The following is a 19,019-nucleotide window of genomic DNA, read 5'->3' on the forward strand; positions in this document are numbered from 1 at the left end:
ACAGAGGATTTTAACAGTTTGTTAAAATTTGTTAAAAATCCTCTGCGACAGTGCATTAAAAGAATGAGAATCTTCTAAGAAGCACTTTATAGGTTATAAATATCCATTATAATTATGTTATAACTATCTGTTATAATTATAGATCAATAGCTTACCTAACATCTCAGAAACCTCTTTCACATAATCTGCCACCTGAAGGAAAAAGAAAGGAAAAGGAGAGAAGGACAATCTCAGAAATGCACAAATCAAACCATATAATGTATCTGTTCTGTATTGATATAATCACTGTCTAGTTATTTGTTGCTTTTGTCTGTATAACATTATTGATTTTGTGCAAGACAAAGAGACTGTACCTCCTGAAGAATGTATATGAGGATTACAATGATTTTTTTTAAACCTTGAATCTTACACTGCACAGAATATGTGGTTGAATTATTTTTCATATAATTTCATACATTTTTATCCAGGGAAAATGTTGTATAACAGAAGACACTGGCCTAGAAGGATACCACACCAGTACAGCTGTGTGTAGCAAATTCCACCAGTATTGATACCAGATTCTCTGGCTCTTTTAAATAGCTGAAGAAGTAAAAACCGTGGAATAACTTATGTGATGGATGAAGACACTATGGTTACAAATTCAATCTTTATTGAGGCCTAGAAGCCATAGGACTTAACAGGCCCTATCCTGAAGTATATTTGTAGGAAAATAGGTACCATTGGAGGGTTCTCCAGGACTCTCCATCTAGTAGAAAACACTTGTAAGCCCAGGAAACGGAAGCAGGTGAGGGCTCTATTTAAACAGTTTCTTCACAGGGTAATGACATTTGGCTTATCAGTTTTGCTTCATCAATTTGGATTTAAATAAAATGGATACATAACATCTCACAGCTGAGGATTAGCTCCCTCTACCTCAGCGACAGGATCTGTATGCTTCAGGAAGCTGGCTTGATGTAAATGATTTAATTTCACATGTGATGGAAATATTTCCTAGTGAAGTGAGTGCTGCTTGAAAACAGTCGACTATCAGAATATATTAAATATTCTTCTTATTCTTAGTACCAGGGCTCCTGAAGCTTTGTTTATATTCAGTTATGAGAAATGAAGACAGGTAACCCTGAGATTGAATTCATCCACTCATTCATTCTTCAGTCATTTATTTATTTTTCTTTTGTTGGTCATGGGGCTTGAACTCAGAGTCTGGGTGCTGTCCCTGAGCTCTCTCTCTTTTTTAAATGTTGCACAGAAAAGTTTATTAGGCTAAACACAAATTCAAACCCCCAAACTTGTCCCTGAGCTCTTTTGCTCAAGGCTAGTATTCTTCTAATTTGAACCATAGCTCTGCTTCTGGTTTCCTGGAGATGAGAGTCTCACAGGCTTTTCTGACCAGACTGACTCTGAGCCGTGATTCTCAAATCTCAGACACCTGAGTAGTTCAGATTACAGGAGTGAGTCACCTGCCCTGGGCTTTGGGATTGAATTCTTTTTCCTATCAGGGACAACTGGTGTAATGCTCCTATTTTTTTCTGTCCTCTCTCTCTCTCTCTCTCTCTCTGTCTCTCTCTCTGTCTCTCTCTGTCTCTGTCTGTCTGTCTGTCTGTCTGTCTCTCTCTGTCTCTGTCTCTCTTGCTTGAATTTTCTGTGGGTGATTTGAACATGTTTTAGAATTCCATTTAGATTTTCCTGTAGTGTGTTCAGGGCAAACCTTTTTACAGCTTAACTTTTTAAGTGTCAGCTGTAGGCATTATATCAGAGGTATTCACTGTTGCATTTCACCTGCTGATGGCATTGAATGTTAGCATTATCCCTACCTCTGGTCTTCAGCTCCAGCCAGACCTGAGCTCCTCCCTGTCCTACAGTTCCTGCAATACAGCTGGCCTCTCCCTCTCTCTGCCCAGACCTACCTGCACAGCCACCAGCCCCAGAGCTACCTGGTTAGGGGCAGACACCACTTGCTCCCTCTCCCGGGAGATATGACCCCTCTCATAAACCTTGTAATAATCTTTCTCCCGTGCCTGCCTGCCTCTGCGTAGTCTCCTAAGATGGTTGTGAAGGATCCTTATATCTAATGCCTTAACTTCCTTTCCATTCTTGCTTGTCCTCCATTTGAATGTGATCTTAAATACTCTCTCAATATGTATGGAGAACCACATCAGAGAAAGTTAAATATTGTGTTTGCACACTACTTATGCGCATAATAAAAATGTGTATACAAATTTTCCTAACAACTTTACTTTTAATAGTCACATCTGTAACCAACTAAATATTCTGTAATAGAATATTGATTAATCAGATTGTGGTACACCTATATTGTTGAATAGTACCAGACACAAAAGGGATCAAATGATTGATAATTGTAACAACTTCAATGAATCCCAAAAAGCTAATTTTCAAGGCTCACCTATGATGTGCTTGCAGTTGTATACCTATCAAAATAGCAATATTATATAGAGAGAAGAGATTAGTAATCACAAGAGATTATAAACCATGTGTGGATCAAGGTAGTAAGGGGTAGTATGAGAAATCTGGGTGGAATCTGAGATCTGTATGGAATATTCTACATATTTTATATTATTATTATCATCACCATTGATATTATCTTTAAGTAGTTGCAAAGAGGGGTTTCAATTCAACAAGTTGGATTATGACTACAATGATCTGGATCCATATTACCTCTTCCATTGTTCTTCATCTTTCCCCATCCTTTCTTGATTATTCTTTTCACAAGTGAGAAAATGCCAGTCTGTCACACACAAGCTGCAGCAATATCAACATCCTGGTTTTGATGTCATAAATATGATTAAGACGCAACTATGATGGGGAAATGAGTTCAGGGTTCAGGGGTCCTCCTGTGACCCTCTAAATCTTTCAAGACCCAAAATTAGCTATAAATGAAGAGGAAAAATTGAACTTGCCTTGCAGTGATGTAAGGTCCATTTGATACAAATTTAAGAAAACTTTCTAGCATGGGATAACTACTGAATGAATGCCTCTCCAAATGATTATAACACATGCAAATGTTAGAACCCAGGCATGCGATATTAATTGGTTGATCATCTTGGTTGATTTATTTAATTATCTGTGCTTTCACATGTTTTTCACTAGGCAAAATTCAACTAGATTGAAACTCCACGTTACATTTTATTTTTTTGTTTTGGTCCCAGAGTTTGAACTCAGGGCCTGGACATTGAGCTTTTCTGCTCAAGGCTAGTGTCTCTACAACTTGAGCCACAGCTCCACATCCAGCTTTTGGGTGGTTAATTGGAAATGCAAGTCTCATGGACTTTCCTGCCTGGGCTGGCTTCAAACCTCAATCCTCAGACCTCAAACCTCTTGAGTAGCTAAGGTTATATTTGTGAGCTGTTGTCTCCTGGCTTTGTACTCTATTTTATTAGACTCTATTCTTCTCTATCTTATGAGTTTGCTTTTTGTGACAAGTGTTTCAAAAGAGGCCACTCAAAACATATAAGCGTAGTATCAAAGGCTTTCTTCAGATGCCTTCTCTTTTTGTGACAGTTATTTTTTATTAGCTTCAATTAGCTGTACAGGAGGTTTTGCTTTAACATGTCCACTATGTATAGGGCACATCTTGATGGGCCACTGTCTCCATTATTCTCCCTCATCCTCCATCACAACCCCATCTCAACAAGCTTTGTTGTTCTTTCTTTTCACATGCGTACATAAAGTATTTTACCACACTCACCTCCTTTCCCCTCTCTGCTCATCCTTCTACCTTCCGCTCCTACTTATGTCATAGAAAGGAAATATCTCACTCTCTCATATGCATTTTGAAAAGTGCATGTTGATCTTTCAAGTGACTTTACCATGGTGTTTCACCTGTGCATAAGTCATAGTATAAAATCCTACCTGGGTACTGGTGGCTGATGCCTGTAATCCTAGCTGCTCAAGAGTCTGAGATCTGAGGATCATGGTTCAAAGCCAGACTGGGCAGGAAAGTTTGTGAAACTCTTAACTGCAATTAACCACCAAAAACTGGAGGTGGAACTGAGGCACAAAGCGGCGGGACACCAGCTTTGAGCGAAAGAGCTCTGAGACAGCACATAGGCCCTGAGTTCAAGCCCCCAAACCGACAAAAGATAAAAATAAAAATAAGCCTGCATCTTGTATATACACTTTTCTAATTTGGGGAGGGAAAAGCAAATAACAAAATGCTGAAATAAGAATATAGGTCGACCCATTGTAACAATGAAATGTACAAGACACTATGTTGAAAATGAACTTTACAGCTTCGGTGGGGGGTGGAGAGAGGAGGGAGGAGTTGGGAAGGAGGGAAGGGAAGGGATGGTAGGAGAAAAACAAAGGAGGAGGTAATAATGCTCGATAGGAAATATACTCATTACCTTACTCATGTAACTGTAACCCCTCTGTACAGTACTTTTACAATAAAAATAGAATCAAAAATCCTGTAAGTATATATGTGTATAATTCTTTTTTAGGTCTAGTATCACATATGAGTGAAAACATGCAAACTTTATCCTGTTGAACCTGGCTTATTTCACTTAACATGGTGTCCAGGACCATTCATTTCCTTGCAAATGACATCTTTAATTCTGTGTTTTTTTTAAATGACTAAATAATACTTTCTATAATGTCACATTGTCTTGATCCAGTCAACAGTTGTAGGCCATCTGGGCTGTTTTTATGGGTTGGGTTCTGTGAAGAATGTTACAATAAAGATGAATTCCCTCTATTTAAGACACACATGAGCTGTAAGTTCATTTATAGAAGAGTCCTTATTTGGCATATGTAAGACCCATGTTATATTATTCAAAGCAAGTGCTCTACCACTGAGCCACCTTCTCAGCCCCCCATGTTATATTATTCAAACCACAAAAATATAGTATCACTTTTTTACTCATTTTATGTGTTTTTTCAGTATCTTTCAGATGCTACAAAAAGTAAGGAAAGTCTTGGCATTTCACCTCTGTCAGCCACATCTTCTTAGGTTGAGTAATAAATACGGGTCCCATTGGCTTTCTTCTTGGCCTGTGTTGATAGAAAGAAAACCACATTTCCAGCTAGGAGCACTTATTTCCTAAGTGTTTCAGAGCTTCTAGCACATCTTGGTTCCTTAGGCTGTAGATGAGAGGGTTTAGCATAGGGATCATAATACTATAAAAAACAGATGCCACTTTTTCTTGCTCTTGAGACCTGTCAGTTCCATGGTGTACATACATATAGGAGAGGGTCCCGTAGAAAATGGTGACGGCTGTCAGGTGGGAGGCACAGGTGGAGAAGGCCTTCTTCCTTCCCGAGGCAGAAGATATCCTCAGGATGGCAGCCAGGATGTACGCATAGGAGAAGATGACAACCAACACAGTCAGTGTCAAGTTAAACCCAACAAACCCTGCTAGTATCCTGACATTGAAGTCAATACTGGAACACGCTAGGGCAAGAATAGGAGGCACATCACAGAAGAAGTGATTGATTGCGTTGGATTTGCAAAATTTCAAGGAGAAAGTAAAACTGGTGTTTACAGATGCATTTAGGAGGCCCATGGCATATGAGCCAACCAGCAGTTGAACGCAGAGTCTTCGGGACATAACGACCGGATAGCGCAGTGGGTTGCAGATGGCCACGTAACGGTCCACGGCCATGGAAGCCAGGATGAAGCAGTCACTGGTCACAAAAGTACCATAGACTAGTAATTGCACTGCACATCCTGTGAAGGAGATGGAGGCTTTTGATCCCATGAAATTCTGCAGCATCTTGGGAGTGACTGCAGAAGCATAGCAGAGATCCACAAATGCCAAGTGTTGGAGGAAAAAGTACATGGGAGTATGAAGGGAAGAATGTATCTTGATCAGTAGGATCATGCCAATGTTACCTACTAAGGTGATTACATAGACCATTAGAAATACTACAAAGAGGATGTGCCAAAACTTGTGTTGAGCAGCAAATCCCAGAAGGATAAATTCAGTCACTTGGGTGCCATTATTCTGTTCCATGGTTAGTAAAACTTAAATATCAGCTGAAAAAGCTACAAAAGAAACAAGAAGAGAGAAAGACCATTGTGATTTTGTAATTCTTAACTAATTTGAAATTTGGAAATGGTATCACATTTGGCTTTTGTGCTGGATTCAGAGAGAACATTTTCTTTGACATATTTGACTAGGGTTTTAAAGGTGAACCTTGCTAAAGAATTTTCATAATGTCATCTACATTTTGGACTAATTGCCATTGAATAATAAATGTGTTCTCAGCTACTGCCGGTCACTTCATACATCAATTACAGAAGATAAAATATACTTTGGTTGAACTTTCTCTTCTGCTTAATATGTCTTAGTGAAAACACTATTTACCCACATAAGTGATTATATCTGAAAACCGTCAGCTTATCCATATAGTTTTACATGATGCTGCTCTAACTTATTTCCATATTGTCATTTTACCACTTTTCCCTCCTTACCAACTCTGCTTTGATCGTCATGAATACATGGCTATGTGGTCCTCTATAAATGTGTTTAGCAAAGTTTCTATGCTAATAGATCTGGCAAACAAATATTTGTAGTGTGTTTCATATAAAAATTATATAAAAAGTGAACACATAAGCTCAACGTTTAAAAAGGTGCAAGCTTGCTTCCTGCTCTGACCTCTTTATAGACTGATTACATAGAGGTTCAAGTCTGATGTTGGCCCACAGACCACACTGGAGCAGGCTGCACAAAGCATAAACATTATCAGCACAAAGGACTACATACTGAGTGGAGATATAGTAAGGCAACTTTAACATACAAGATTAGTATCTAGCGCATAAGCAACTTTTTTATATTAGCCTACCAGAAAAAAAATCACAGAAGATATGAGCAACAAAATTGTGAAAGTAAGAAAATCTATTCAATGGAAATACAACTTGTTTGCTAGTAATAACATCTGTATATGAAAACTTCACAGAGATATAGCTTAAAACACATCAGTGTAAAATGCCAGCTTTTGGTGAGGATATAAATGTATAGGACTTCATATATATTTTTCCTGTTGGGAAGGAAAAGGAAAATCAGCAGTTATGTTGGAGACAACTCAGAAATACTACTATAAATAAATATATTTATATCTGTGATTTAGAATTTCCACTCTTAGGTATGCAGTGTAGAGAAACCAATGACCACATTTAAGTCGTTATTCACATGTATATACATATACTTTTAAATTTACATAAGAATTTACATATATTCAAATATCTACATATGATTAAAGTTTGTAGTATTGTTTACCATATGATGAAATATTCATTATTAAATAATCAGGGAACAAACATCTGTCTACATGTCATAAAGACAGAAGTCATCCTGTATTCAACACTGGGCAGAGCTGTGTCGCTCTACATGGAGGGGTGAGTTTCAGACAAGGATGTACCTATGTTTTTAAACTTATAGGTTTAGGTTGTACATCTTGTATGTGTGTTCTTTCTTTTGATGGAATTGCTGATGTAATCACCTCTGGTTCTTTCAAATACCTTCAGAAATAACAGTGTGGGATAATTCTTCAATAATATAGCCAGAAACACTTTAATCATTCTGAATTCAAAAAAGATGATATGATTTTTTTTGAGAACACCTTTCAGGAACTAATATAAACTGTGTTTGTGTGTGTGTGCACCAATCACCAGAGAGTTTTGCACATATTTATAGTGTCCCAACACTTCTGATGCTCTCTTAAAACCTGGATTGCCCATTGCAACAATGAGATGTACAAGTCGTTATGTCGAAAACGAACTTTACAACTTTTTTTTTTTTTGTCGGTCATGGGGCTTGAACTCTGGGCCTGGGTACTGTACCTCAGCTCTTCAACTCAAGGCGAGCGCTCTACCACTTGAGCTACAGCACCACTTCCGGTTTTCTGGTGGTTTATTGGAGATAGGAGTCTCATGGTCTCTCCTGCCCAGGCTGGCTTTGAACCGCGATCCTCAGATCTCAGCCTCCTGAGTAGCTAGGATTACAGGTGTGAGCCACCAGTGCCCGGCTCGAACTTTACAACTTTGGGGGGGGGAGGAGGGCTGGGTGGGGGGGTGAGGGGAGGATAGGATGGGAAGGGGAAACTAAGGAGGAGGCTACAATGCTTGATAAGCAATGTACTCATTATCTTGCCCATGTAATTGTAACCCCTCTGTACAGTATTTTTACAATAAATAAAAAAAAACCTGTATTGTTCAGTGGACCAGAAATAGGCTAACCTGGATTTTGAATTTTGCTTCAACCACCATGTCAGAGAACTGAAGGACATCTCTCTTCAGCTGGACTTTCTTCCTCTGTAAAATGGAAACCACAGAGGTTACTTAGAAGGTGACTATCTTTTTTGATATGATGGAAAGCATTGCCAACTTGGAAATAAGAGTTTATTAAATCATAGGAGATTCACATGATGGGTCAATAGCCAGCCTTAAAATTTAAGATAAATGTATACTCTATAGAAAGATCCATGTCTATTGTACAATGAGTAGAGCATGGTACAGAGTATTATGGAGAATGGGAGTCCTTTATTTTATTATCTGTAAGTGCACACAGGGGTTTCAGTTCAACACGAACGAATCCTTGTTAACGTCATCCTTTCAGTCATTCTCCCCGTCTGTCCCAACCCCACCCTTCCCCTCATTACCGGGTTCCATTTCACATCTGTTAATGAATATTTTGGCTGTATTTCTCTATTCTTCCTCTCTTCATTCATCTGTCCCTCCTTCTCAGCTCTCCCCACAACTCTGACAAAAACATTTCAGCTTCCTGATATTACCCTCACTCTTGTTCTTTTTCTTTATTCATGGAAAAAGTTGGAGAAAGACAGATACTGATTCCTGTTTATTATTGTCTTTGGGCATTGGAGTGAGGAGAGATTCACCTTCTTGCTAGGCAACTCTCAGATGACTTCCGTCTCCTTTATCTGTTTCTATCACAACACCAGAGAGGCTGTGAGTCCTGGTCACCAGGAGGAACGTTCTGTAACTTCTGTTTACTGTGCTCTGTTGCCTGCAGCTGCTGGAGTGATGCACACACAGCCAATGTGGAAAATTTAATTGGCCTGCCTTCCTTACATCAATGCTGCTGCCTCCACATTCTCCCTGCAACTGGTGCAGGCTGATTGCCACAAGGTCTCTCTGTGATTCTTCCTCATCAGAGAGTTTTTTAGTTGGGGCCTAAGGGATCCATCCCCAGTCCCTAGAGAACCAGGTTGTAAGGGATTGAGAGGGAATTCAATAACAATGACACTCATTATTTCTGTTGAATAAAATTCAACCTTTCCTAAAGAGAAAACCCCATTTTCCCCCTCTTCTTCTTCCTCCTCCTCCTTCCCTTCCCCCTCCTCCTCCTCCTCCTCCACCTCTTCCTCCCCCCTCTCCTCCACTTCCCCCTTCCCCTCTTCCTCCTCCTCCTCCTTCTTGTTCTTCTTGAAAACAACTATACTTCCTTTGTTATTTCATAATTAACCTTTTTTTTCTTGTAGCAATCTGGTGAAGCATCTTTTCATATGTCTAAGAATGTGGGTTTGGGTCTTTATGCAAAAGATAAATCTAACCTAAAAGCTGTCTAATCTAAATTTTCATAAAATAGCCATCTTTGCTCAGGGTTGACTTCTAATTCTGATTAGGGTCTTGAGCTTCCATGGTAACATTCAGAAACCATCTCTCACCAAGTTCTTATGAAGCAGTCTATAATGGACTGTAGCTAGTATACTCTCCCATAGAGTGAACACTTTAAGTTTCTGCATGCAAAAAATTAAAACTCTATGAACAATAGATGCTGAGATACAGCCATGAATTCCTAGTTTGAGCAGAAATTCAACATGTCCATATTTCTCAATGGCAAGATGCTTCACCTACGGCAGGATAAATCCTCTGTGGATCCAGATAATGGCCAGATTTATCTGGAATGGGAGCTTCCTATATCACAGGTTATATGAATGACCGCCAAAACGTTTCTTGCTTTCCTTTGTACCATAATGATGTGAGCTACATTATGTTTAATAATCCATTTCTGTAACCATTCTGTCCTGGACTCATAGCTCATGGCCTCCATTTGAATCCCCATTGTTTTTACAGTTGAATGGCATCTGCCTGAATGAAAGTGATAGGTATGCCTTTCAAAAAAGAATTGATATAGAACTCTTCTCCTCCACCACTGTTGGACTATGCATCACCAAAAGCCTCCATCCAGAAAAAAAGCTATTCCATTAGGCAGGACATTTAAGACCATCACTTAGCATTTGGAGGGCAGAAGTCATATTTACTTTAGATAAGTCTAATTCTTTTTTTTTTTTTTTGGTCAATGATAAGGCTTGAACTCAGAACCTGTTCACTGTCCTTGAGATCTTTTGTTCAAGGCTAGTGTTCTACCACGTTGAGCCACAGCACCACTTCTGGTTTTCTGGTGGTTAAGTGGAGATGAGTTTTACAGCTTTTCCTGCCCAGGCTGGTATCGAACTGTGATCCTCAGACTTCAGTCTTTTGAATAGCTAGGATTACAGTTGTGAGCCACTGGTGCCTGGCTAAAGTAAGTCTAATTTTTCCACCCTCAGATACAAAACATATATTCAGTTTTAGATCTCAGAAGTAAAAACTAAGATCCATATCACTTTAGCTGAAAAGGAGCCTGGAATACAAATCCTCTATTTCTGGCCAAATTAACTTTTCCATGAACAATCACAGTTCTTTCTAGAAGGAGTAAGAAACACAACAATGATAGGTGTTATATTTTTGCCACAACAATAAATGTGCACCTGTGGACTGGTAAATTAAGTTTTTCTCTTTCAGCTTACATATTTTCTATTCCATGCCGTTCCTATAGTTAACTCTTTGGTAGGCGACACCACGTGCTTTTCCTCAAGTCTAGACTTCCTCTTTTTATAAGGCAGATTTACATTATTATATCTCTAGCACCTACTAATTATCAGGAAATTATTTGGTACTCCATAAAATGATTTTTTTTGGGAAAAAGAATATACAGATTGTACTTGGCATTGCAGCAGCTTGAAAACAATGAAGGAAAATATGTTCAGACATTTTCATAGGCTACTACCAAAATACGTGTGTGTGTGTGTGTGTGTGTGTGTGTGTGTGTAAACACTCGAGTCTTACCATTCTGTTGTTCCCTTTCCCTTCCCTAATTCAAATCAACGTATATACAATACCAGGGTACCAAAATCAAATATAGTGACAGCCAGGGATATACCATAGGAGGAAGAACATACAAAAAAATCATACATAAGATGCTTTTAAATAAATACCTTTATTTCACATTCACTTCTGTGCAATAACTTGAGCAGAATTTACAAAGGACAATAGGCAGGCGCTTTCTCTAAACGTTACTATGGCTGCTCAAGCCCTCAGTCAGATTTAAAGCCAATCGCGATCAAGGAGAGCTAGTCTTATAAAAAGAGGAAGTCTAGACTTGAGAAAAGGCATGGGGTATCACTTACCCAAGAGTTAATAAGTTTTTGTCTTTCACAGAACCCTTCTCCAAGGGTGAGGCCATTGTCAAACTGTATTCCAAGGGGGAAGTGAGTCTCAGAAGAAATCATAGAACGTCTCCCATGTTATGCAATCTTGTGTGTTTATAGGGGCTGCCTTTGCTTCACAGCTCTACATTCTCCATTTTAGAATGATTAAATTGCCACAGCTCGTGTTCCCAGATGCTTTGATGTGATGAGCTGTCTCAGTGTGTTCCTGCCACTTTGATAACATCTTTCACCTCCTTGTTTCTCAAACTATAGATCAGAGGGTTCAACATGGGGATCACAATGCCATAAAACACAGAGACTACTTTTATATTCTCCTCAGAATTATTGGAATGGGGCTCTAGGTACATGGAAGAGAGAGTTTCACTGAAAATAGTGACTGCTGCCAAGTGGGAAACACATGTGGAGAAGGTTTTCTTCCTCCTGGCAGTAGACATCTTTAGGATGGTGGCCATGATATATGTATAGGAGACAATAATGACCGACACAGTGAACATCAAGTTAAACCCCATGAAGATGAACGTTAGTAAGATGTTTATGTGGCTATTGGAGCATGAGAGAGCAATCATTGGGATAAAATCACAGTAGAAGTGATTAATGTGCTTGGATTTACAGAAGGACAAGGAAAATGTAAAACCTATGTGGACACAAGAGTTTATTGATCTCATGAGGTAAGAACCAGCTGCCAACAGGATGTAGACTTTTCGGGACATGATGATAAGGTAATGGAGTGGTTTTACAGATGGCCACATAGTGGTCCACTGCCATAGCTGCCAGGATGTAACAGTCAGTGCTCGCAAACACAACATAGATGAATAATTGCACAGCACACCCTCCAAACGATATGGATTTGTCTTCTACCAGAAAGTTCTGCAGCATCTTTGGAGAGATAGCAGATGTGTAACAGATGTCAAAAAAGCCAAATGCTGTAAGAAAAAAGTACATGAGTGTCTGAAGTCTGGCATCTGTATTGAAGAGTAAGATCAATCCAGTGTTACCCACCATGATGTCAGGTAGATCACAATGAATATGATGAAGAGGACATACTGAATCTCATTATGGATATCAAATCCCAGAAGATAGAATTCATTGATTTCACTGCTATTTGGTCTTGTCATGGCTCCCCCAAATCTGGAGACAACTAAGGAAAGGAAAAACACCAAAAAAAGAAATCTCTATGATTTCTTGGTATTGTAACCTTTTTTATATTTCATTCCATTGGTTTGAGCTGGATTTTCCTAACAATTACTCAAAAAATATTTATTAGTTTCCAAGTAACTTTTTAAAATATTCTTGATAGGAATGCACCACATGACTTATATGTGTGAGTCAATGATTCATTTGAAAATGGACAACACTAGTTTTTAATAGGTGATTCTAAGAAACATAAACAGATTTAATGTTTCCAGTAAATGGGTACCTGTACTTGCATGAGTCAATATTCAAATATGTATTTAAACGTCTTGGCCATCCTACAGTTTTTCTAGTTATCATGTGAGCCATATTATCCTCATCTAAACTCTTGAAATAAAAATAAGTTTAGAGCAAGAGTTTCCTGAGATAAGTACATAGATCACACATATTTCATGGCTGCTTAGTGTGTATGAATATCTTTTCCATAAGTACCATTAAAGTGCTTCCCATTAAAAAAAAGGTTCAAAGCCAGGCGCCAGTGGCTCACACCTCTAATCCTAGCTACCCAGAAGACTGAAATCTGAGAATCAAATTCAAAGCCAGCTTGGGCAGAAAAGTCCCTGTGAGACTCTTATTTCCAACTCACCACTAAAAAACTGGAAGTGGCATTGTGGCTCAAGTGGTTGAGCAGAGCCTTGAGTACAAAGAGACTCAGGGACAGCATCTAGGCACTGAGTTCAAGCTTTACGTCTGACAAAAAAATCAAACCAAAACAAAAACTATTCTATAATCCTCTTCTTACATTTATATAACAGAAGATAACCTTTCCTTTTCCATCGCATTGTATTTTATATTCAGTTAAGCCCTATATTAAGAAAAAAATCATGATGTAACCATTTGATTAATACATAGTGATGGCTTATTTTAAATCATAATGAACTTCATTTTAAATGGCTCACTACAATGGCTCAGTCACATATGGCTGAGCAATATTCGTGAATGAGCATTTGCCTACACTAAGCCTTAAAGCTTTCCTGAGGACACTCTTATATTGGCCACAACTGCTCATAGTATAGTGCGCCATAGAGCACTGGGATGGCAGAAATCACCTTGCTGCTCGTCAATATGTGCTTCACATTCTGGGAAGAGGTCCATCTTACTTCCAATCAAATGACTTTGCTTTGTTTGGTCAAGATAATATGTTGTGTCTAGTGGATCATGGCTAACAGCGATGTATTTAACATGTGCACCAGAGCCAACACTCTCACCCTGTTTCCTGCAACTGCAATACCATACAGAGGGGTTACAATTACATGGGCAAGATAACAAGTACATTTCTTATCAAGCATTGTTGCCTCCTCCTTTGTTTTCCCTTCCCATCCCTTCCCATCTCTCCCCCTCCCAGCCCTCACCCCCAGCCAAAGTTGTAAAGTTTGTTTTTCAACATAATGACTCTTACATCTCATTGTTAGAAGGGTCCACCTGTAGCCCTATTTAAACGATTTGTTTTTTCCCTTCCCCTCCACAAATTATACCAACATCAAATACAGTGAAAGCAGGGGTTATACCGTGGGGGAGGGACATACAAAACAACAAAGAAATCATCTTATAAATATGTTAGAAACAATTGCATGAAAGAAAATGAAAAAAATTTGAATACTTATCTTGGGGTTCACTTCACCTAACATCCACTTATCTCACTGTTTCTGCTTGTCTCAGACAAATACTAGTTATTGCAAATAAGGGAAACCATGGGACCTATGTCTCTTTGGGCCTGGCTTACTTTACTTAATATAATTTTTCCAAGTCTTTCCATTTCCTAACAAATGGGGCAATGCTATTCTTTCTGATGGAGGCATAGAATTCCTTGATCCATTCATCTATTGAGGGGCATATGGGTTGGTTCCATATCTTGTTGGTTCCATATCTTAGCTATGGTAAATAATGTTGCAATAAACGTAGTCATGCTGGTAGCTTTAATATGGTCTTGTTTGTGAACATTTGGGTAAATGCCCAAACGTGGGATTGCTGGGTCATAGGGGAGCTCTATGTGGAGTCTTTTGAGGAACCTCCATACTACTTTCCAAAGTGATTGAACAAGTTTACACTCCCACCAACTATGCAGTAAAGTTCCCTTCTGTCCACATCCCCTCCAGCCTCTGTTGTTATTAGAGTTCTTGATTATACTCATTCTAACTGGGGTGAGGTGTGGTATCTCAATGTTGTTTTGATTTGCATTTCTTTTATGACTAGGGAGGTTGAGCATTTCTTCATGTGTCTATTAGCCATCCTTCTTTCCTTTTCAGAGAAGTTTCTCTTTAAGTCTTTAGCCCACTTATTTATTGGGCAGTTGTTTCTTTGAGGATTTTTTGTTGGGGGATTTAATTTTTTGAGTTCCAGGTATTTTTTAGATATGAGACCCTTGTCTGTTGTATGACTAGTGAAGATCTTCTCCCAAACCATGAGCTTTCTATTGATCTTGCTAGTTAAGTCCTTTGTCATGCAGAAGCTCTGCAGTTTCATGCAATCTCATTTGTCCAACCTTTCTTTGATTTGTTGTGTTTCTGGGTCTCTATTAAGAAAATTTCGGCCTGTACCATGGAGACCTAGGGTTTCTCCTATTCCATCCTGTAATGTTTTCAGAGTGTCTGCTTTGACTCTGAGGTCTTTGATCCATTTGGAGTTGACTCTGGTGCAGGGTGATATATAAGGATCTAGCTTTAGTTTTCTACAAGTAATTAACCAATTTTGCCAGAACCATTTACTGAAGAGCTGTCTTTCTTCCATTCTATTGTTTTAGCTCCCTTATCGAAAATTAGATGGCTATAGGTCTGTAGGTTCATTTCTGGGTTTTCAATTCTATTCCTGCAACTGCAATTCTGTGACTTCTTATTCCTTTTGTTCCAGGACTGTTAGTTAGGTATTAACATTCAAGAAGACTTTGTAAGTTATATATCAGGACAGTCAGACAGGATAGGGCAACAAGTTAAAATTTTATTTCAGATGAACTACACGAATTAAAAAAAAAATACTGGTCCTGGGGCTTAGACACTGTGCTTGAGCTTCTTTGCCTCTAGGCTAGAACTCTACCACTTGAGCCACAGCTCTACTTCTGGCTTTTTTTGGTGATTAATTAGAGATAAGGGTCTCATGGACTTTTCTGCTTGGACTGGCTCAGATCTCAGCCTTCTAAGTAGCTGGGATCACAGGCGTGAGTCACTGTTGCTTGTCACTATATGAGTTTTTAAACTACAAATTTAAAGATTGGATGAGAGATATTACAAAAAAACAAAATGATTACTTTTTATCTGAAATTCTAATTAAACTCAGCATCCTGTATTTTCATCTGTGAAGCCTGGAGATAGCTCTTATGTAGTTTATTGTGGTCTACTTCAGATGGACTCTGGGCAGTTAGGAACAGAGCCAAAACCATTAGTTCATTCTGGGTTGCTGTAGCAGAAGATAAAACTTGGTAATGTATAGAGATAAAACATAAATTTAATTGGTTTCAGATTTTGGAGGCTAGGAAATCTAATATCAAGGGATTTCTTCCGGCTTCATTCCATGGCAGAAGTCCAGTAGGAAAGAGAGGGTAAGAGAAAGCAAACAAGAGAGGAAAGACCAAATCTGCTTTAATGACAGATATATTCTTGAGTTAATGAATCCTGTCACAGAGTAACATTAGTTATTCCTCAATACTGTGGCTGTCATAGGGTTTATCTTCTAATATTTCTGCATTGCAGATAAAGTTCTCAACTCACAAACTTTGTTGGACATTCCATCCGTAACTATCTACTCCTCAACAGCCATATGCTTCCTCCACTAGTTTTTATGCAATTGAGATCTTTTTCTAGTATGTACTGACATTCAAGAATTTATTCATTCCAACTATTAGTCCCATTTAAATAACTATTATTTCATTCAGATAATGCTATGAAGTTTTTTTTACCAAAAAGCATAAATGAATATAGGTACCATAATAATACTTTTTGAAATTATAAATTTAAGCCTGATTTTCATCTTTGGAAATTTATGACTCATCGTTTAAAAAATAGTAGTCATTTTTGTTGTGATTGCTAAGCTACCCTGCATGTCTGCTGTTTTTACCTTTTTATGTTTATTTGTTTTCTTTTTCTTACTTTTCTGTGAGTTTGCCCTTTCTGTGGGTAATATGCACTTTAAAAAAGTCTATTCTGAGTTATCTATAGAAGTTTTAGAATATATCTTTGTACAGCTCCAGTAGAGGCCATTCTAAGTATTTTATTAAGAGGACATAATTACTGCATTGGCTGATTTAAGTGGTGTTGAAATCTTACTTCCTTTTCATGGTTTGCTCTCTCCTACTTTAATATAATTGCCTTTAAATTTTCTTCCACATATCGTGAAAACCATATCAGACAGAGTCAGAGATTTTCAAGATTCAAATGTAAATTAGCCAAGAGCAGAATGGAAATGTATTCATCTGCATTGTTGTGGTTCCATGTTTGCTCTCAATGTTTGATGCTTCAAGCAAGCTTCCTTACTTCAATACAAACAAGAGAAAGACTTCAGCAGAGAGGTCAAAAAACAGGGCACTATTTAATTGTGTGAGGAAAAAATACTGCCTTGAAATATAATGGTATTTGTAGATCAAAAGCAAAAGGACAGAAAGGTACAGCATAGAAATATTAAGCAAGACGTTGAAAGCATAGCTATATTATCATATAAAGTAGACTTCACTACGCAGACAGTGACGCAGAACCGAGAGAGTCAAAGCTGAAAGACAAAATAGCAATCTTACATGAATGGCACAAAACTAGAGAGCTACAATAAGTGTAAAACAAAAAGAAACAATACAGAAATGAAAAAGATGGTATATTATCTTGTAGTTGGAGAATTCAGCATTACTCTCAGAATTTGATACACGATCTAGACAGAACATCAGCAAGGATCTAGAACTCACACAGCGTGCTCTACTTGTCATTTGTAAAATAGTCTAACACGAAAAAGCACATTTTATAAACCGGCCACAGATAATTATTGAAGTAGATTTTACCTTGGGTCATAAAAATTATATCATTCTGTCTCAACCTGACATGATTAAAATTGCAAAGTAGTGTCCTAGAACACAATGAAATCAAGTACATATAAATAACAGAACGAAAGCAGGGAGCTCTCCTTAAAATGTAAAAAAAAAAAAGGATTATTTTCTAAATAGCATGTGGATAGATAAGGAAGACTCATGGGAAATTTAAAAAAACTTGACCATAATGAAAATGAACATCACAAGTTATTGGATTTATAATACAGAATAGATAAGGTAGTATCTAGTGCTCAATGCTTACATTAGAATGACAAAAAAGGTCTATATCAATATCTAAGTTTCCACCTCAAGAAACAGAAATGAAGGACATTGAAAGAGGAAATGTACCGTATGAAGTTATTTCTTTTTTTCCTTTGATTTATCCCCTATTGTCACTGTTTTTGATTTTGGTACCTTGTGTCTTGTATATACATTTATTTCATTTGGGGAAGAGAAGGGGAATAACAAAATGGTGAGACAAAGGACAAAGGGCCAACCAATGCAACAGCCATACTCACAAGACACTGTGTTGGAAATGAACTTTACAATTTAGCGGAAGAGGGGAGTTGCAGGGAGATGGAAAGTGGGAAAAAAAAACAAAAGAGGGGGTAACAATGGTCAACAAGAAATGTACTCATTGCCTTATTTATGTAACTGTAACTCCTCTGTACAATACCTTACAATAAAATTAAAATTAAAGATACTGTACGGAGGGGTTACAGTTACATGAATAAGGTAATGAGTATATTTTCTATCAGGCATTATTACCCCTTCAAGAAGGAGAAATATTAAGCAAAGAGAAGTCAAGAAAATTGAAAACAGGAAAAGAATAGAAAAACGTCAGTGAAACAAGAAAACTTAGTCTTGAGAAGATACAAGTCAGTAAGGTCTAGAAGGCCTCTAGTGTAAAAAGAGACAAGGTGCAAATCATTAAGAAGAAGCATGTGTCACTGCGTGCCCTGCACATGCAAAAAGACAAATAAGGACTCGGATGAATAGCGATGGACAGATTTTTTAAAACAATTTAGAAGAGCAGTATGTATTTCTGGGAAATTAAAAACTACTACACTATCCCACTATAGAATGACTGATTTTGACAGTCATATATCCATGAAGAATTTAAATTTAAATCCCTCCATTAAAAATCACCTGATAAATAACCCAAATGTAGAGAAGGATTAAACAGGAAATGTGGTAGATGAACAAAATTCTTCTCACATTCTCCTGTGAATCTAGTCCTACTCTGAAAGCAAACTCAGATAAAGATCGTGTGAAAAAGAAACCTACTCTTCAGTATTTCAAATATATTAGCATAAATATTTCAAATATATTAGCAAATATATGCCAAACACACACA

At 37.9% G+C, this 19,019-nt stretch overlaps 1 protein-coding gene and 1 pseudogene across 1 annotated transcript; both read right to left on the bottom strand.

Annotated features, from left to right (window-relative positions):
• Positions 1-5,039: 5,039 nt before the first annotated feature.
• Positions 5,040-5,969, bottom strand: LOC105995326 (olfactory receptor 5AK2-like). The gene has a single exon (XM_013029031.1). It carries the CDS (start codon positions 5,967-5,969, stop codon positions 5,040-5,042), a length of 930 nt encoding a protein of 309 aa, XP_012884485.1.
• A 5,694-nt stretch (positions 5,970-11,663) lies between these two features.
• Positions 11,664-12,584, bottom strand: LOC105995327 (annotated as a pseudogene).
• Positions 12,585-19,019: the final 6,435 nt, after the last annotated feature.

Source organism: Dipodomys ordii, unplaced genomic scaffold (genome assembly GCF_000151885.1).
Source record: "Dipodomys ordii isolate 6190 unplaced genomic scaffold, Dord_2.0 Scaffold117, whole genome shotgun sequence".
Taxonomy (NCBI): Eukaryota; Metazoa; Chordata; class Mammalia; order Rodentia; family Heteromyidae; genus Dipodomys; species Dipodomys ordii.